Source organism: Terrapene carolina, unplaced genomic scaffold (assembly GCF_002925995.2).
Source record: "Terrapene carolina triunguis isolate 2854851 unplaced genomic scaffold, T_m_triunguis-2.0 Scaffold85, whole genome shotgun sequence".
Classification (NCBI taxonomy): Eukaryota; Metazoa; Chordata; order Testudines; family Emydidae; genus Terrapene; species Terrapene triunguis.
Window position 1 is genome coordinate 49,950,898 of NW_020664436.1, and position 21,566 is coordinate 49,972,463.

General features: G+C 39.8%; 1 protein-coding gene across 1 annotated transcript in view; it reads left to right on the forward strand.

Annotated features, from left to right (window-relative positions):
- MAP7 (microtubule associated protein 7) overlaps window positions 1-21,566 on the forward strand; it is a 166,885-nt gene that overhangs the window by 110,773 nt on the left and 34,546 nt on the right. Inside the window, exons 4-8 of the mRNA XM_024207763.2 lie at window positions 4,010-4,173; window positions 5,508-5,625; window positions 6,607-6,693; window positions 9,693-9,803; window positions 18,198-18,311. Of these exons, the coding sequence (XP_024063531.2) occupies window positions 4,010-4,173; window positions 5,508-5,625; window positions 6,607-6,693; window positions 9,693-9,803; window positions 18,198-18,311 (594 nt within the window). The remainder of the gene's footprint in view (window positions 1-4,009; window positions 4,174-5,507; window positions 5,626-6,606; window positions 6,694-9,692; window positions 9,804-18,197; window positions 18,312-21,566) is intronic.

Consider the following 21,566-nt stretch of genomic DNA (forward strand, 5'->3'; position numbering starts at 1 on the left):
CTGTAAACCCTGTATATGATGGAAACCACTTCAGGCTAGCACCCCCAGCATCCTACTTCCAACCCTGTGCTGTTTTTGCATCATCAATTTTCGAGTAAAATCACGCTAAGCTAGAAGTTGGTGGCAGAGTATGGCTTAGAAGAGGGGGCAGTAGGCATTGACAGAGATGTGGGCTACAAGTACTGAGATGTAGTCCAAAGCAGAATTCTACAGTGCTTTGAAGATGAGGAACGGAAATTGAATGTGATAGAGAAAAAGACAGGGAGCCATGAAAGACCTTGGAATAAGTGATCACAAGAGTCATCTGTAAAAGGTCAGCGAATCCAGGGTAACCATCTTAATTATTCCATAATACTTCTTGTGGATATGGCTTCAGGGTCTAATGAGCCATTCAGTACTCTGTCCACTTATGTATCCAGACAAGACATTCTTCATCAGGGCCTGTTAATAAGCTTGTCAGTACAAAGAGAAGAAACTCTCTCTTAGGTGGTCCTTTGCTGACCTCAGTGAATGTCAATGCTGAAGTCAACCAGCAAAGACTGCTGTTCATCTTGGGGAGGAAAAAGGGGGCTGGAATATTTGCTCCATTATTTTTTTTTCTCCCTACTTCAGAATCAGATTTTGTTTTTCCAGAAGAGTTTAGACAAATGCCTACACGCTGTGTCCCACAAGTGTCTTGTCTTAGCCTACTGGAAGGCTCATGACAGGACGGTTTTCTTTCCCAGATGCTGTCCCACTATCAAGATAATTTGAAGTAGATCAGTTTGTAGGAATTAAAGATTTTATCTCCACCCTATTGATGTGCACTTAGATATTATGGAGATTGGCCCTATATATATACACCATAGATAGTTAAACTCAGAGACAAAATGTGGCTTCATGTCTTAGACTCTTGTTAGAATCTGTTCATGAGACCCTCAAGCCTATGAAGAAACTACATATAGGTGGCTAAACCCACATATCTCAAAAAATTGCCAGATTAAATGTACTCATTACAATAGCAACTGTTTCCTCTGTGTTGAGTTAAGAGATAATGTATTCCTAGGTCTATTTTTGCATACATTCTGTTATGTCCCAAGACTGCAACAAAGATAATTGAGCTTGTTGGTCTGTGGGTTATCCACTCTTGCTACTCTGCTATTCAACTGCTTCTTTCAACCCAGAGATCCAAGCTAGTGTAGAAAAAGAATACATTTTTATGTCCTGCAGATCTGTATTCTGCTGAGTCTTGTATGCTATTTTGCATCTACAAATGTTAGATTTTTTTTGAGCCTGTTGATATCAACGTTAATCACACAGCTGTAGAATTTATTGTAGATTAAATTATTCCAGCTAAATGTCTTTGTACAATTTCTATTCTTGCTATGTTTTTGACCTCATCCTTGCAGTAGGATGATCTGATTGCTTGTGACAGTTGAGCAAATATCATTCCTATTCAAAACAGTCCCTGCTATTTTGCATATACAGTGAGATGATATATTTAAAAGAACGTGCCACCCATTTTTCTCTGCAGTGTTTGAAAAGCTGAAATGGGAAAAAGCTGTTTTCATCCAGAGGAGACTCTAGGACTGAAATGTACTTAAACAATATATTCGTTAGCTGTAGATCTTGAGAGGGAGGGAGAATATACGTGTGTGCGCACACACAAAGTTTAGAATGCAAACATGATTTGTTGCTGGCAGTTCTCGGAAAACTCTCAGGGAGATGATGATGAGCAAAAGTAATAGAATTATCATAACAATCAAAAGACACAGCTGTTGTTTTGAACTTGTAAATAGTTTTTATTTTTTTCTTTTGGTATATGTTTGTAACTAACAAAAATAATAAGGTATGTGCTGTGTTACCATCCTGGGACAAACTTTTGTGCAGATAGTTTTAATTACATTTAAAAATTGCCTTTTCTAACCTAGAAGGAGAACCTCCTGACCCCCTGGGAAATTAAAGCTCTTTCTGACAGCTCAGTGGGTTGGTCCTCTATGTTGCCTCAATGAGCTCTTACTCTTTGAGCCTCCCAGACAATTCTCAATAACATTTGTTGCAGTATTACCTTCATATGTACACACAGACATACACATACATGCTCATCAATATGCAGAAAGTTCTGAAATTGTCAAATGTCATGGATATTTAAAAAATAAACAAATGGAAATCTTGGGATCTGTAACTTTCATGACAGCTGTAGGAGAAGTCCATTCTTATCAGATTGTAACAGTTTAAAGCGGACCCCATTTTGGGCCTACATTCTGGACGGGACAAATATGAACAGTCAGTCGATTGTCCAGAGTTAAGTTCAACTCCATTGCACATTCGATTCAGTGAACGCTTCTGAAACAAGCTGTTGAGGACTTTCTAAGACCAGTGATATGTAGCAAGTTAAGGCATGGTCACCTTAGTTCCTGATTCTCCAGTGGCTAATTTGTTACCTCATAGAATAACAGGTAGCTGTTGACATAGATCTGGTCATTAAGGGCCAGTCCAGCTCCCACTGAAGTCAGTTGGAATTAGATGAGGTCCTAAGACTGCGATGCCAACCACCTTTATTATACTGGAGTACTATATTGACCCTCCTGTTATTCTGCAGTTAGATAAACAGTGGGCAGGTGATTGGGGTTAATATTCTTTTAGAATTGAATGGATGCAGAAAATTATCATGTATTATTATCGAATTGAATCTCACACCTTCATTATTTATTGCTAGTGGGAATCATGAGTAGAGTTGTTGGAAATATTAACAATGAAATCTGAAACCACACCAAATTAGCCTGGTTTCAGCATTTATTGAAACACAGAACTCAGTCTACATTCGTCACATGTTTAAATTGCATGAACTTGCTTCTCACATCTAGAGTGATCCGTAGTTTTGCATGGAACCTGTGTCAAACTTAGCTTTATTGTGAAGTGTTATCATCTGAGGCTTTTAGATAAACAAAGGCCTGTTGCTTTTACAGTTTCACTTTTGCAACTTAATGCAGCTGAGCATAGCTTTTTTGCCTGCTGTGAGGCCCAGTGTATGAAACAGTAATAGGGATTGCCTCTAACTGTGGGACACAATATACATATTAGTTCAGGAATTTTAAAGTGGCATGGAATCATTTGCATAAGTCAAATTTTCTGAGACGTTAGTTTCATTATTTCCAATTCTGATGTTGATTAGGGTTACCATACGTCCGGTTTTTCCCGGACATGTCCGGCTTTTCGGCAATCAAACCCCCGTCCGGGGGGAATTGCCAAAAAGCCGAACATGTCCGGGAAAAATACCGGCCAGGCACTTCCTCTCCCGCGGCTGCTCTGCTCCTCCCCTGACTCAGACTTTGGCTCTGTTTAAGAGCCAAGCTGCCCGAGCCAGCGCTACCGGCTTCGGGCAGCCCCCGTGCCTCCGGACCCCGAGCCGCCGGCCGGGCACTTCCCCTCCCGGGCTCCAGCTGCTCTGCTCCGGCGGCGCAAGGTCCGGAGGCAAGGGGGTTGCCCGAAGCCGGTAGCACTGGCTCGGGTAGCTTGGCTCTTAAACAGAGCCGAAGTCTGAGTCAGGGGAGGAGCAGAGCAGCTGGAGCCGGGGAGGAGAAGTGCCCGGCTGGGGGCGCAGGGTCCGGAGGCAAGGGGGCTGCCCGAAGCCCGAGCGCTACCGGCTTCATGGTTTGCGGGGAGCCCTTTTCGCGTGGCTGGGAGGGAGGAGGGGGAGTTAGGGCGGGGACTTTGGGGAAGGGGTGGAGTTGGGGCGGGGCCGGGGGTGGGAAAGGGGCCAGGGCCTGTGGAGTGTCCTCTTTTTTTATTTTTAAATATGGTAACCCTAATGTTGATATTATACAGTAATTGAAGTATGAGCACACAGGTTAGTGTGCAACCTAGGTAAATGTACTGTGAGCACTTAATAAAGCTCAGTTGGGACATATATATGATTTTAAAAAACAAGTTGGTAAGTGCAACCAATCGTGAGCAGCCTAGGCTGTGTGTTACAATTCTAAACGGTACAGTATATTTACATTTTATGTCTACTTTACTTTTCTTTTAGCTGCAAGAGAATCAGTCTGGTTAGAAAAAGAAGAGAGGGCACGGCAGCATTATGAAAAACACCTGGAGGAACGCAAAAAGAAGTTAGAAGAACAGAGGCTAAAAGAAGAGAAAAGGCGAGCTGCAGTAGAGGAAAAACGAAAGCAGAGAATAGAAGAGGACAAGGTAAGAGGGCATTCCATAGAGTCTTTCAGACAACTTGCTCTCCACTAGATGATGATAGCAACAAATTGACCAATATGTCATTTAAAAATTAGCAACAGGGTTGGAATGTGAGTCAAGGTTAACGTAGGGTACGTTGCAAAAGGAAGGCTTTTTTAACTTAACTTTTTTTTTTTAGCTGTGTCTGCACTGATACAACTTTTTATGGGTCCCTCTACAAAACTGATCTCCCCAGTCTAATAATATGTGTGTTTAAAATACATCTGTGGCAAGGCACAGCAGAGCCAAAACTGACCTGAAAATCAAAATTTAAAACCCTGTAGAAAAATGAATTGTGGTACCTGTAGTATTGATAGTAGGTTGCTAGTGATTCAGTGTAACCATAGTTAAATACTAAGTGCCTAATTCAGAAACTGTCAGGAATGTGAGAGAGAGGATGACCAGACAGCAAATGTGAAAAATCAGGATGGGGGTCGGGGGGGTAATAGGATCCTATATAAGAAAAAGACCCAAAAATCGGGACTGTCCCTATAAAATCGGGACATCTGGTCACCCTAGTGAGAGAATACAGTAAGTGTAGATTTAATAATAAATTTGTTTCCCCTTAACTGTATAATGAATGAGCTGGTAGCTACTTGCTGTGTGACCCATGGGCAAGTGAGCTCACCTCTCTGCTTTCCCTCCCACCTTTTGCTTGTCTTGTCCATGTAGAGTATGTCTACTGCAATCAGAGGTGTGATTGCAGCTCATACGGGTGTTCCTGGGCTAGCTTTTATCTAGCTAGAATGACTAAAGATAGCAGAGAAGATGTGGCAGCACAGGCTGTACAAACGAGCCCAAGCCCTGGGTTGCTTGACAACACTGGGGTTCATGCCACTGCCTCTTCACTGCTATTTTTATCTGCGTAATCTAGACTACAGCTAGCGGAAGTATGCCTACCTGAGCGGCAATCAAAGCTCCGGTTGCAGCATAGACATCCACTTAGATTGTAAGAAATTCAGAACAGGGACTGTCTCATGTACAGTGCCTAGCACAAGAGGGCACCAGTTTCAGTTAGGAGCTACTGTTATGCAAATAATATGCGCATTGTTACTGGTCTCAAGCAGGCCTCCTATTTTCACAGTTACATTTTTGTAATTACCATAAAGCCCTGCTTTGACGTTAGCTCAGTTCTTTGAGTGGAATTCTCACGAAGCATTGCCTATCAATTTGCATTTGACTCCAAGATGACCAGTACATTTTGTCCAGGTGGAAGTCAGTGTGCAGTGTGATGCGAATATTCTTTAAAAACCCAGCAGCATCCAAACATATTCATACATTCTCCTGTTGTGCTGCAGGAACGACATGAAGCTGTTGTACGCCGTACAATCGAGAGGAGCCAGAAGCCCAAACAAAAGCAAAACAGGTGGTCCTGGGGAGGACCCATTCATAGAAGCAGCAGCATTAATAATACAGGTAAAGGGGGAGATCCAGTTTCTCATCCAAGCTCCCGGTCTGTATGATATACTTTGTTCCCATAAAGAAGAAGGTAATGCAGTGTTAATTAGTTCAAGTTCTTTATTCGTGATCCTAGCATTGTTTTGAAGATGGGCATGTTTTTTTAACTCTCTGCTTGGCTAAGAGGGAGCAAGGGGAAATTCAGCTAAAGCTTAAACATCACTGAGGAATTGACTAACCCTGTAACTCCATCTATATCTAAAACTGCTCACTTCTGCTGCTTTGCTAGTGTTTGTGTGCACTTATGTGTGTGTGCATGCGCTGTGTCACTAATCAAATACAAGTTACTGTTTGGAAGTGTTAGGTACCATAGGACAGCAAGAGAAAATTATTTTAAGAATTTCTGGTAGAAATTAAAAAAATACTAATTTTAAGCTGAAAATACAAATAGGAAGGGAAAATGTTCTTTGAAACCTGCTGTGTTATATTTAGTACCTTAGTTGGCAAAACAGGAACACTGAAACTTTGGTGGATATTGAGAAATTGGAAGTGGGCAAAACATAAAGTGTAACAAGTTATAGGTTGAAGATCTATCGCATAACTGTCTTCTCTAAATGAAACTGCATTTACTGATTAATAATGTGTATGTACCCTGTTACGGTATGCCTCAAACTGAAGAAGAGAATTCAGATGTGTCCTTGATGGATTTTTGCACCAGAAAATGGTGGATATATATTAGAAATCTATTGTCCCTTTAATGCATACACTTTAAGTATTGCATTCTTTTATCTAGAAGGAAATAATGTGTTTACCAATCTGGTCACCAAAAAAGGACAAGAAATAGTCAGATTACATCTATTTTATTGTACTGTAAAATTCAGTAAACAGTTATTTTTCCATAAAATGTTCCTCTTCTCGCTTTGCTTATCTTTGTATAACTCATTTGCTTTTTATTTTTCTTTATTTTGAAAAATCATTTGTCTTGCATTCTGTCCGTAGGTTATTTTGTTGAATCATCATTCACCTTTCTCGATTTAGCAGGCCTGGAGCACCACTTCAGATCTCTGGGTGGTGCTAGAAAACCCGGTACATAAATCTCTGTGGTTTGTTGATTCCTCCACGTGTAGCTAGCTCCTCAAGAAATAGGACTAGTAACTACTTGATGACCTCTAAACCAACATCACTTAGAGACAGTGCATGCTTAACATCATACTACATAGACTAGAACAGTTGTTAGCCCCCAGTGGGTTTTTTTTAAGTACAGAGAAGTATTACTAGCTGACTTAAAGGATTTGGCACAATTCACTAAACTACTATATACAGTGTACAGTATATTGTATCATGTTGGTTTGGGTTAAATTTTACAAAGAATATTAACCATTTAAAAATGATCTTCTGGAATTCAATGAGATCTAATTTGAGTACATATTTTGGGTGCTATTTTGGCTTTGTTTTACCTTTTGCATACCATATGTGACAGATATTTATTTATATTTATTCTGCATCTCTTCTCAGCAGCAAGTCAGTTGCATTGGCTGCAATTTTTGCTCAAATAATGTTTTTAAACATGTTACCACAACTCTAGCCAACAAATGGTGATTGGCCTATTCTATATTGACAGGTTTTGTATGCAACTGACATTCACACAGAATTCTTCCAATTGAATGGCATCCATTGAAGAATAGTCTTCATGGACTGCATGGATTTATGAGGGCTGGATGGCAGGACTGATTTAAGAGCGACTTTCTCGAGTAGATGCTCTTTCTGCTGTTGTTTCTCATCTCCAAAATGCTTCTTATGCTTTCTTTACACATCCTCTGTGGCAGCTACATGTGTACGCTGTTGGTGTAACGGCATATACTGTGTTCTCACATGACTAGAACAAGATATTAGGTCTTAGTTCTCCACTGCACCCATGCATAGAGATTGCTATTGGAGAGCTGCCAAGGAACATAGGAATTGCCATACTAGATCAGACTCAATGCCCATTAAGTCCAGTATCCTGTCTCCAATACTGACTAGCAACAAATGCTTTGGAGGAAGGTGCAAGAAACCCCACAGTAGGCAGATGTGGGGTAATCTGCCCCCCATGAAGGTTTCATCCTATTCCCAGTGGTTAGAGTGTCTTAAACTCTGAAACGTGAGGTTTTATCCTTTCCAATAATCTTTCAGTTAGCACTAACGATTCTAACTCTGGATATTTTTGTTATCCATGTGAACATCCAGGCCCTCTTTGAAACCTGCTGAGATTATATAAAGCAAAAGATAAAACCAATTGCTCTGTGGCAGTGGATGAAAAATCAAATTAAAAAAAATCCTTTTCCCTTTCATCCCCAAGGCCTGTCCTCTATACTCCACCACTGGTATGAGGAACTCCTACATTAATGGTTAGTGGAGATTTTCATGCAAAACCAGTTTGTCCACAACAACTATGTTTACATATGTGAGTGGTAACATGCATATCGAATGTTGATGTACTCAGTATAATGAAAGCATTACTCAAGCGTAGATAATCTCTGAGAAAATGTCCTCTTAAGTATTGTCAAGGTTATTTAGACACATAGACCTTGATTCAGCAAAGCAATTAAGGACCTGTTAAACTCTCATTGACTTCGATTGGAAATCATTATGTACTAAGGCCTAGATTTTTAAAGGTATTTAGGCATTACTACATTCCGCATTGCAACACCTAGCTGACTTTGGAGCCTAAGTCTCATTTTCAGAAGGGATTTAGGGCGAGTGAGGTAATATCTTTTATTGGAGCAATTTCTGTTGGTGAGAGAAACAAGCTGTCGAGCTACACAGAGCTCTTCTTCAGGTCCCTGTAGCTCGAAAGCTTCTCTCTCACCAACAGAAGTTGGCCCAATAAAAGATATTACCTCCCCCACCTTGTGTCTCTAGTATCCTGGAACTGACATGGCTACAACAACACTTCATTGACTGTCAATGGGATTTTGGTTCCTAAGTGCCTAAATCCCTTTTGAAAATGAGACCTAGGCTCCTGAATTGGTTAGGTATTGGAACACTGAGTGCAACAGTGCCTAAATACCTTTAAAATCTGGGTCTAAGTGCTTTGCAGCCTAATGATGAACTCATAGGCACCGAGTTTCTAATCTGCCCGGGGGTGCTCATTTTCTTCTGCTATTGCCGACCTCTTTGGATTGTGTACAATCACTTTTTCAGTACTCTTGAAATATCTATCACATTCTTAGCAGGATGGGAATGCTGATTTTGCATCACTTGAACAGGAGGGTGATGCTGCATTCTGAAAGCCACAAAGCATAAAGAAAGGCAAAATAAAGCCCTTTGGTGTCATATACGAAGCATGTGTATTACAAATATTTTTTAGTCTTCTACATAACATTTATTTTCTTTGTCTATTAAATCACATGCAGTTTAGGACTGACTAGCTTGGTCTTTGAACAGTGTAGGTGGAAAAATCACTTTCTCTGATATGGAGTATACTACCTATACAGAACCCTTTGGCTTTTAGCCTTATCTTTGAATTCCTCTTGTGCCCACCCTCATTTGTCTTGTGTGCTAGCTTTCTTCCTCCTTTACTTTATCTTCTATTTTTATATGTTCTGGATATTGATCTCCTGGTTCACAACAGTACCCTGCTGAATATCATCTGTGATTCAAGTGATGCTAAGGACTTTCTTGCTTTATAACATGGTCTTGAAAAGATGGACCAGAGCATTAAATATGATACAGATTCCCTGTAATTTTCCATTTCATCTGAGCCTAGAGCAAAACCTATCTGCAAGTGCAGTGAAGTGAACATTAAAATCTCATCTTGTTTATTAGCTGCCCATTCAGATCTTCCATTTGAAACCTTGGATCACAGCTTGATTGATTGAAAAACATCCAGGATATCAGTTTATTTACCTGCAATTTAAATTAAGTAATCTTGTGCCAAGTCTTTAAGTCATCTGTAAAATGTCCACTGAGAAGTCCTTTCTATTTTTAAAGTTTTAGTGATAGAGCAGAAATTCTCTAGTCCTATATTCTCCTCCCGTTAGTGTGCTAGGAAGTTGCATTATTGCATGTGGGCTGTCAATTAGCATTATCTCCATTTGTTTTAGATCCAGACAGGCGGTCTGTTTCAACAATGAACCTCTCGAAACATGTTGATCCAGTCATTAACAAGCGGCTCTCCTCCTCATCTGCAACATTACTAAATTCTCCAGACAGAGGTACAGTTGAAAGAAAGAAAGAAAGAGAGAGAGAGAAAAGTGCTCTTTATTGATTCATTGTTTTTAACAATCTCTGCAGATACAGTAAGCATTTGTAGTCATTTTCTGCACTCTATTTAAAGAGGAATGAAAAGACTTCAAATGGTTGAAAGAAGTAAATGAACATTCTCTTTGCAAGAAGAACTATATTTTTAAAAGATCAGAACTTGCCTGAACGATTTCATTTAGCAAGTGATAAAAGCAGTGCTTCTGTCAGGTTTTTAGTAAATGAGTGGCAGCTACAGAAACAACACATCTCTCCATAGTGCATGTAACCATTTTATTTTTATACATTTATTTACGTTGAGTCATGCTGCCCTTTTTGCTTTTCATTTGTACTTTGGTTCCAATTCTTGAACTTCTGGAAACATGTTTCACAAAGCTTTTGAGTAGTTAGTACATTCATGTTGCTGATTTATTTTAAATTTAACTAAGCAGTTAGATATGACTCATACAATGTCTGTTTATTGATTTTCTATGTTCCTTTAGCTTTAGAAGGTTGCTCTGTTGGAAGAAATGCCTTGATATTTTCAGATCTGCAAACAAGATTAACAATCAGACTTTTAATCAACAGCACAACATGCAATATTAAATTGTGAGAATTTATAAGACAAAGTTCATCTTAAATGAGTTTTATAAAATAAGTTATTTTGATAACTTCATGTGAAAAGAAATGGACCAAGCTTTTTGACAAAATGTTCTATAAGGGATCATTTCCCTTTCCCAGCAAAGGACAGAAGGGACGTCCTGCATTTCATCCCAAATTTGAATTGTTGTATATGAGCGCAGAAAATATATATAAAATATATAGATATTTTAAAGAATACAGTTTTAGTTATATCGTGAAACTGATTGGAAAGCCTCATTATCTTTATCTCTTTAACAAAATGTCCTGCAATGAGTGCATATTTGTACGCATGATTCTGTATATAACGTCTGTTTGTTTCTATATGTTTAATACTATACACCATATTGATAAGATTTGAGGGCAATAGCAGTAAACTCTTTCCTGTTGGTTAAAATAATTGCTGAGGTTGCTGATTTGGGGGGAAGTATGTCATAGTTTTAGGAAATTATGTAACTCCAGAACAATAGTTTCTTCCAACAGCTGTTGAAACCCGGTCAGTATTAATTTCATTATCCTTTCAGATTTTTTGCATTTACTGTTGCCGTTCTTTACAAGTGATGGCTCTGTTTTGTAGGGTGTTGTTGAGGGGTTATGACAAAACAGTGGCAGTAGTGGAATGTGCATGATGATTCTGTGGAATATTGCCCACTGCGCCTGTGGTCACAACCGATTGTATGGGTTTGTGGATAATAGAGCATATTCATTTCAATCATCTATCTACTTTTTGACTCGGTCTTAATGTTTTAAAAAGATTGAAAAGGCTAATCCATTCTTTTCAGTGGTGATTTTATATATAGTGCCACTGACAGGCTGGATAACGAGGCTACAGGACTGTGCAGAGATGTAGTACTTTTGCAAAAGTTAGGACTAAGCTATATTATCCTCATTAATAAATTATTAAAATAAAGGAAACAAGACTCTTCAAAAAGTGAGTTTTCACAGGACTATCCAGACTTCTGATTGAGGTTTGTACAGTCCTTTGAGAATACGAAGAACTGTACATAGTAGTTGCCATAACCCGCTCCCCACAGCATTTACCAACAGCTCCCACCTGGTGTTATCTCAGATATGACTTTCCTGTGCTAAGTATAAGGCAATACTGCTGTATCTCTGATACCACTGTGTGTTGTTGGCAAGCTGCTGGTAAATGTTGACTTTCCATTCGGAACCAGTACAAGTGCCAAGTATTACTGTTACTTCAGGATTTTCTTAAGGCACATGGTTTTTAGGCCTCATATCTATTTCTCAATGAACCTGTGATCAGCAGGTGCTTTTTATAAATGTGTTTGTGTGGTGCGTGCCCTATAATATACAGTACATTCAGGGCCAGCTTTAGGGCGATTCAGCCGATTCCCCGGAATCGGGCCCCGTGCCCCTAAAAGGGCCCCGCAACGTCCCGAAGGAGCTGCCACCGAAGTCTTGCCGCTGTCTTCGGCAGCAGCTCAATCACTGCCGCGGAGGAAGGTCCCTCCGCCGAAGTGCCGCCGAAGGCACCGGCAGCCGATTGAGCTGCCGCCGAAGTCCTGGCACTGTCGGCGGCGGCAGCTCAATCGTTGCCGCTGTCTTCGGCGGCATTTCGGTGGAGGGTCCTTCCTCCGCAGCAGCGATTGAGCTGCCGCCGAAGACAGCGGCGGGACTTCGGCAGCGTCTCCTTTGAATCGGGCCCCGCGGTGCTTAAAGCCGGCCCTGAGTACATTACCCCAGTGTGGAGACATTTCACCTAATAAATCCTCCAGGCAAGAAGGTGTAGTGCTTCAGGGCTCAGGTGTGAATACTAGACTCCTTGGAATCACAGATTCAAATCTCTTCAGGGCTGACAAAGCCTTTCATCCTATCAAGCTAGTCTAATAAGTACCATCCCATGCAGTTTATTGCATAGGGTCTTCTAGCTAAAACCCTAAACAGTGAGGCAGTGTTTGCTCTGCCTGAACACTAAAAGAGCAGTAGCAGTTTTCATTAAAATAGGGCTTAGCCCTTATGCCTTCGCCAACACTTACGGATGTGCTCAGAGGACAGGGCAACACTGGCGTCCTCTATAAGTCTCTTTAAATTTGATTTTGAAAAAAGTTAGTGAATGTTCCACTAGTGCCTGCTAGCAGGTACGCAGGGCATTGGCTCCACCCTAACCTAGCTGAGCCCCTAACTTTAGAGTCACGGAGTGGCCTCTCCAGTTAGCTCTTAAGAAAGGCTCTTAAAAGAACTGTGCTGTGCAAGAGAAAGAAGAGGCTCCTTCATCATCTTCCTCAGTGCACCCAGGCAGATTTTGCCCTTATCCTAAGCATGATGCCTGGAACTGTAGTATGATGAGCTTATCGTAGGTGGCTTATATCTGCCACCAAGGACATGACTTCTGTTACGTAGTATCTTTTAAATGGTTGAAGAACAGGGGACTTTTCAGTTCATACTAAGAAAAAGGTTTTCATTAATGAACATTTAACTTTGCCCATAAGTCTTTTTTAAATAATTTATTCATTCCCTTTCAAGTTCAGCATTATTGTGCAGCTTTTTATTACAGTTTTAAAACTAGTCAGGCAGCTAAAATGGGTTTCAAACTGTACTTTTTTGTTTGTTATAAAGGTTCAGCTGTTTAAATCCCTGCAACTAAACATGAATAATTAACATAATTCAAACAAGGGAGTCGATGCAAGAGACATTTAAGAAAATTAGATAGTGTTCTTCAAGGAAAACATCATTAACTGGATGTTATTTTAGGTTCTGTGGAAGTTACACATTCTTTGCTTTGCAAGGCCATCCTCTCTGAAATTGTTTTTCTTCAAAATAAAAAGAACCTAACATTTATAGGGTGGATTCGTTTAAATCAAGGTGATTTAAAACCACCAAGTGGAAAACCTCAATTTAAGTAATTAATTTTAATCAACTTTTCCATTTGCACTTCAGTTATTTTCTAAAGAAAGGTGCATTCTCATTGGTTGATATAACCATTAAAACATTGATTTACAAGTAACAGAGTCTTTAAACTAAATTTGATACCAGAGATGCTTAAAAAAATTGCATCTTTTTTGCTACCTAGGAGGGTACACTAGAACTGTATACATTTATTTAAGCAATTATGTAGCTTAATAGTTTGATTCTTATTAATTGTACATTCTTGGTATGTTAGAAAATGGTGAATGATAAATTTACTGTATAATTAATTTTTGCACATGATTTGTGTCAAGCTGCATTAGGATATTAACTGGAATTACATTAAACACACAAAACAGCATATCACATTTTTTTTTATTAAAATAACCTTACATGTTTTGGATACATAAACTTCTCTAATCAAAACATGTTTCATATTTACAACTAAATGATTTATTAAACTGAGGGATTAACTAATTGTTTCAGGTCAGCCTGGGAAAATTTTCAAATGTGCCTAAGTGAAAGTGACTGGAGCTTAAGTTCCAACTTGCCTGACTCTCTTGAAAATGAGAAAACAGTCTCCCAAGTCACTTAGGGTGACCTATTGTGCTATATTTATACAGCTTAATCTCAATAATTAGATGTTTTCTCCCTGATTCAGATTTTGTATGTAGAAAAGCAGACTTTAACTCAAAGTTTTTGATAGAGACTCACAGATTCAGCATATTTATATTTGATTTAAATGATTTAAAAGATTATAAGTTTAGGCCTTAACATATTTTTTATCAAGTTCAGATTTCATTTTAAACGGGTTTATTTTTTAAATGAAAAACATAATTTAAATAAAATTAAAAAATCATTTAATCAAAACATCTGATTTAAAATTAAAAATCCCATGCTTTAATTTTTTTTAATAGATTTTGATCCACTCTGAACATGTATTTGTCTTAAAAATCATGAGATGTAAAAAAATCTCATGATGCTGTGGGGCCTGACGTCTGCTTTTTTGAACGTTTGGGGTTGGCAGTACAGGTCATCAGTTTTTCAATAAAAGAAGTGGAAGAATTGGAAAGGTTTATGCTTCCGAACTTCATCTTGGATACACCCATGAAGAGGCCTCTCTTCTTGTTTTCTTTGCCCCCCAAATAATTGTTTTGAAAGTCTTGAAATAAAAAGTTGCTTATGCTTTACGCAAGAGGTGGCTAACCTTTGACACTCCCTCCCCCCCGAGGACGCATTGGCAACTTGCCAGGAGACCAAAGACCACATCTGGTTTTGCATAAAATTGAGTTGATTACATCTACCCTCTCTTCTAATTTGGAGGTGCAACCTGTGTAGATTACAGGTCTGAACAGTTAAAATGCCTTCTTAGTGTATGCGCAAGGTGCCTCACGTGACGTGTGACCAGGATTCATAACTGAATTTGGTCCGCTGGTTGGATCATTAGCTTCCCCAGCTTGGCCCGGGTACTGATCAGGAGTACACTGCGATGTGAACGCTGATCCATGCCCCCGCGGTATTGTACTGCATGCTGGGACCTGTAGTATCCAGGACCACATCTCTGCATTAAAGAAGAAGGTGGCTGCAGGCCTCTTTTTGCAGCTCCATGAGCCACATTAGGCCCAGAGGCCACAGTTTAGTTGGCCGCTCCAGCTAAACTTTTTACCCTAATGGCTTTCTTAGAAGCTATGAATATAAATAATTTCAATATGAGATTAACCTAGGCTGCAAAGTTCCGGAGAGTTTTAGTGCAGGTTTCTGGTTTACACCCATCAGAGAGATTTGGAGGAGGTTTCAGAACCAAGGTCCAATTTTTAAATATTCACACTATTTAAATAGAAAAAAGTGCCAATCTAGTTTGCTCAGCCTTTTTTAATGCTGTCAGAAGCTCAGTTTATGTTAAATGGGATCTTGAGACTTAATTTATCTAGAGCAGTGGTTCCCAAACTTGTTCTGCCGCTTGTGCAGGGAAAGCCCCTGGCAGGCTGGGCTGGTTTATTTACCTGCCGCATCCGCAGGTTCGGCCGATCGCGGCTCCCAGTGGCCGCAGTTCGCTGCTCCAGACCAATGGGAGCTGCTGGAAGCGGCGTGGGCTGAGGGACGTATTGGCTGCTGCTTCCAGCAGCGATCGGCCGAACCTGCGGACGCGGCAGGTAAACAAACCGACCCGGCCCACCAGGGGCTTTCCCTGCACAAGCAGCGGAACAAGTTTGGGAACCACTGATCTAGAGAAACTCTGCAAAGCACTGCCAAAAATGGTTGGTTCACTTCTTCCTAGTCCCTACTTGTGATCAGGTTAAAATTACTCCTCTCTTAAAACTTCATCACAAAGATGTTAATTAAGGGGTAGCATGGCGGTAGATTGCAAATATTCTTCCTTTCTGCTTGTTATGGTGTTGAAAGTTCATCGTTGTTGCTTGCCTTCCAAGCCGGTTCATTGTTGCTAATTACCCTGTAAATGGCTGGAACTACTGGTTTTTGTTTTTGGTTTGTTTTTTTTCCTATGGTGGTACAGCCAGTGTTTATTTGACTTATAATTATGGTGGTAAACACAAATATTTGGTTCCTTTGTGCAGAAACGTGTTCTGAAATGCATTTGGGGGAGGGGAGTCTGTATTCTCTGATTGATTAAGGGATGAGAGAGTTCTATATGCAGCTGCCCAATGCAGTGATGGGAGAATAAATCTGTGGGTCTCCACATACTCAAAAGACTTTGATTACAACATGGCCTCATGAGTGAGTGGGCATGTTATGTGTTTTTATTTGTCAATATGTATGTAGCAGGGCTGCCTTACCTGGTCTGGGCTCAGGCTAGCCACTGTCTCAGTTCCATGGGCCCATCCCCTCCCCAGCATCTCCACCATGTGCAAGCGTGCTGGCCTGTCTCCCCAGCCCAGGGAGGACTGATGCTCTGCTGCAAATCTTTCAAGCCCTTCCTGCAGGACACAGTTTTTGTTAATTCAAACCAAAGTCAACAAAGTATCACAAAACTCCCTACCAAAGCAGGCTGTCAGGATCCAGAGGCCTTTTACTCTGCTCCAGTGCTACCCTACAGGAGCCAACCTCCTTCCCACAGCCCCATCAACTGAATCTTCTCAGCCTTTTTATTGGGAACACCTGAGCCCTTCTCGGATGGGTCTGATAATGAAACAGGGCTGGCTAGTCCCAGACACCCTGGCCTATAAAGGGGCAGACCACTTTGTTACAGTGTGTGTGTGCGCTTTTCACTGTGGATTCCTAGGTCCCAATCCTACAAAAGCTTACCACTGAGTGTAATGTTTGTGTGTTTAGCCCTGTTGAGATCAACAGGACTACACATGGTAGTAGTAAGTACTATACTTGAAAATAAGTGCTCATCAGGAGTAGGTCCCGATTTTGTGTCTAGTACTTGTTCTTCTGACCACGTGAGTGCCCTTTGCGTTGACATAATAGTCTGTGGGATTTTGCTCAGATTTAATTATGGTGACAATATTTCGTTAGCCTCAACTTTTAAACTCCCTCAAACTTATACTTTGCTAGCATGCAATTAATCAAACTCAATTTCTAAAGATTAAGAGACAGTGAACAAATCCCTGGTCTTGCATAGTAGCTAAAATAATGGACACACAGAACATACAGGCTCAGAGGGGAAACAAAATGATTTTCTGCCCTTCAGTTTAATAATTATGTTCTATGGTTTATTCCTCATTGTCGAGATGCAAGCTTAATGATAACTAGTGTACGTTAATGGAGACCTTTTAGAGTATTTTGTACTTTGTGTAATCTGTGCAAGCCTCGAAACAGTTCCATTAATCGAAAAGAGCTTTTGCAGTAGTTCATTATGTAAGGGCACTTATGCAAACAGCCTGCTGCTTTTGTGAGACCTATATTTCTATAGTGGTGCCACTTTTGTGTTAGCAGAATTCAGGAGAGCAGCTTTGGGTACAAAAAATCAGTGCTTGAGGGCAGCTGAGGAAATTAAACTCTCGTAGGATAATACTTATTATTAAGATCAGCCCCTCTTTTCATGGGACCCAGAGCAAAGTGGATTAAGAGTAGTTCAGGGTTTTAATTAATAATGTTGACCCTCTACATTTAAAAAAATACCTCAGTCTCCAGTGTAAGTCTGGCAATTGGGTACCATTTTAGAGACCAGGCCTAATGAATTCAAGTTGCAATCTTGCTTGCTACCCCTAAAACCAAATTATGGTGAATGGATGTTTTAGATGCAATAAAACCTGACATTACTTGCAGTGTTAAGATGATTATGATTTATTGATCAGTAGTCTCCAGTGTATATGTAATAACTTCTGATATGCCCATCACTGTAGTATCTGGTCTCTGTATACATGATTAAGGGAAACGTGGTCCCATTTGAGAGTGGACCAAAGAGATTTTTGAGAAATGCTAGGGGCCTAACCAGAAAATCCTTTTGTAAGGATTATGACGGTATTCTCTCTGTTCTAGCTAGCAAACGACACATTTTTTCTAATATGATTGACAGGCTTCCCTCTTTTTTTTAATGTATATGTAATTGCTCGTGTCTAGAAAAGTATGGGAACAAAAAACACGAGTTAAAATCTATGTACTGTAGTTGGGGATAGGAACAAAATATTAGGACTTGGTAGCAGTTTAGCATATTATGTCAGCAAAATAACGAAAAAGAAGTGCAAAGAGAGTAAATGTTTAAAATTTACAGATAGAAGCAGTAAAGTGGGTTATGACTAAAATATACAAGTGACCTATGTGCTCTTAATATCTGAATCATAATTTGAAGATGCCCCTCTATGGCTGGGTGCAGTATTTTGAGGCGTCTTCTGCAATGTATGGTGATTTGCAGAAAGAGTCTGATCTAACCTCTTGCTTCTGTGGTGCATATTCAGCTCGCCGTCTAAATCTCAGTGCATTGGAGAAGAGCATTGTTAGCAGACTGCTGATGCCCACACATTCATTCCTGGCCAGAAGTAAAAGCACAGCTGCCTTGTCTGGAGATTCAGGTAAACCTAAAAGGGTGAACGCCTAATGTTTTATCACAGCTGTTCCTTTCAAAAATTCTTTTATTTATTTACGTTTCTCCAGAAGCACTCCAGGTTTGTATAGAGTGAGCTAGAATGGCTCCTACAAAAGCATAGAAGTTCTCGGTATGCCTTTCTTTTTCTCTCCCTCTCTCTTTATCTTAATCTATCTCTAGTATCTTTACCAGTGCAACAAAGAAAACGCCCATAGGGCAGCAAGCAGCACATCATAGTCCACTATAGTATGAGGACCCAATGCAGCAAACACGATAGCCTGGTGTATGTTGCTAGAGTTGCTATATACTGCCCCTGCTACAAAAAAGGAATTCTGTACCATTGTATTTATTTTCCAATGTAGAGCATATTACCCATTTTAAAAAAAATCTGGTAGACTGAATATATGACACAGTTTGAAAAAATCAAGTCACTCATTTGCTTTATTTTGTGTTTTAAAGAAAGAAAGAAGACACAGTTAACTCTTTTATTGTGAAGTTATTATTCATCAAGAAATTGTGCTGGTTATAGTTAACTTGTTTTCTAATGTTAAATTGTTAGGTCCCCCGTTTCAGTGATCTACTAGCATGAGTAAAGTTAAGCACATGTGTAAGTGTTTGCAGAAGTGGGACGTTGTTGTTAAAAAGTTCTCCACCAACCACAAAACAACTCTTTGCTATTCCACTGAGGGACAGAAAATAACACACAGAATATGGTAATGTCTTTCTGAGGTAGCTTGAAAACTATTCAAAACTAAGGAGAATGTCACAGGCATGTTTAAAACAGGGTTGTGATGTATTACGATGGAAAAGAAGCAGGTCATTCTCTGATGTATTATAGGGAAGAAGTAGTTGCACTGTTTATAGATTGTAGAAATATTTCGTGACCACGTTATGGGATTTTAATTCATTGGTAACATACTGTTGCACCTGTTGAACGTTTTAAGTTCAGACAGGTTTTCTTAGCCCTCTCCTATAAACATACCTTCAATATCCTTTATTTCAAATAAAGGTTATTGAAGGTAAGGGAGAATACCAGTTTCGCACGACTATTTTTCAAAGATGCTTTAACTGAAGAATTCTCATTTTTAATTAGGCTGCAGTATACAGTTCCATGGGGATAGCTTTGCGGGGGAGGAGGGAAAGGTGAACAGTTAGCCAATGTGGGTCTTTTCCAGGGACATCATGTCTTTAACAGCAAAAACTGGTAAAATTAGTACTTAATATCATGAAATTCTGTGTAGCAGGTAGGAAACTGGAAATGCAGCTAGTGGTTACAGTGCTGATAGTTGAGAAAGTAAGGCTCTACTAGAGCAGATGTGAAAAATTTTCAGTCTCATGCTAAGTAATAAATTGTAAGCTGAATTGGAATATTGGCAGATATTTTAAGCAACATGAGTGGTTAATACACCAGGGTATTCAGGGTAGTTCTCTTTGTGCTAATTGTAACTGTACCACCCTTTTTAAAAAAAAAAAAAAAAAATCTGTATGCCCATTGTTTTCCAATTTTGCCCAATTATAGCAATAACTGCATTTTCTGAGTGCAGGGCATTTCCTGGAGATTAATGATCATCTGCTGTTAATGGCCCATGACTGTGCCCTGAGCCATCAACTCATCCCAGCCTGTTATTAATCCCCAGGAAATTACCCTGCTCCTTCATCATTATTACTTACAGATGAACTTCAGAGCAAAAATTAAAATCAAGTTAAATACGGATTTCTCTTACTAAGTAAGCTATTGAGAACACTGAGCACAGAAGTAAGTTTTAACTAATCCGCTAAAAAAATTTCTATCAAATGCTCTTAGTACATTTTGGTTCACTGAAGATACCCCAAAAAGCATCATTCAGTTCCATCACAAATAAAATGAAGTGCTCGACTTCTAATATTTATGATGTCACTGTCCAGGATAGCTTCAGAGAATCAGGAAGTTCCAAGAGGATTGATTCAAAGAGAGGGAATATATATATTTTTTAAAAGTTAGTTAAAACTTATTTCTGTGCTGATGCCCCCTGTACTTCATGAGGGCACATTCAGCAAAGAAATTTGTGTAAAACTCCATTTCATGCTTGCTCTGCAGTTCACTTTCTGGTGATGGTCTCGTTTTAATATTTCCTTAAACATGCTCATCTTAACTGATAAAGCAAACATGTGCCCTTGCCATAGCTTTTAAGTGAGGTTAATTTCTTTATTAATGAAGTTCGTTTAGTCTTCATTCCAGAAAAAGGTGTATAACTAGCTCTGCTACATCAATGGACCTTTATTAGAACAGCAGTGTGCATTTTTGTGGAAATATAATGTGCATGGAAATACAATCAATCAATCAATCTCTCTCTCTCTCTCTCTCTCTCAGAGAGAGAAACTGGGAGAGATTTTTCCTAGGGAAGATGAGGCTACTGGTTTATTTATAAATAATGTAAAGGAAAAGGTACTGTTGAGAACCTGTGCATTCTGTGAACTAAACCACACTGCCAAGAGAATAAGAACAGAACAAGGTCTGAGAATACTCTCTGGCCAGCATTTCTGATTGGTACAAGAAGTACTTTTTTGATCCACTTTGCACCACTAAAATTCTCTTTGCATGTGTACTCTAAACATCACAAACCTAATAATCTATCATTTCCATGTAATAGACTTTGTCCTCTACAAACAGCTAAGGAGAGTTGCTATCCCAGATACTGATTTCATCATAATCAACTTGGCAGAAACAACTAGTGGTTATAATATGCTTATTATAATGGGGAAATTAATTTAGTTGTGGATTATTAGAAATTTCTTTAGACTGTCTGTTTATCTTCAAGTATATTGATAATATTAGCAGTTTTTGAATGAGGAATCCAGACACAAATTTCTTACAGAAGGAACTTTTTAAAGTGCAGTGGCTACTACAAATTGCAGACAACATGTATATTTTATGCTATTCATAATTTTTTTGCAGTGTTGATATTTTTATGTACTATGGCAGGGATGGCCAAACCGTGGCTCGCAAGCCGTATATGGCTTTTTTACAGTTAGTGAGGCTCGCGGTGCTCCCCTCACACCTCCCATTCTCCACCTACCAGATTGGGGAGGGGGAATTTGGGGCTTCTGCCCTGCAGTGGGGTGGTGGGACTCGGGGATTCTGCCAGAGATGACTGGTGCCTGCTGATGGGGGGGGGGGAAGAGACACAATTTAAAGGTTTGCCCCCCCCAAAAGGCCGGCCCCCCCCCCCCCCCCCCCCCCCGCCGCCCCCCCCCCCCCCCC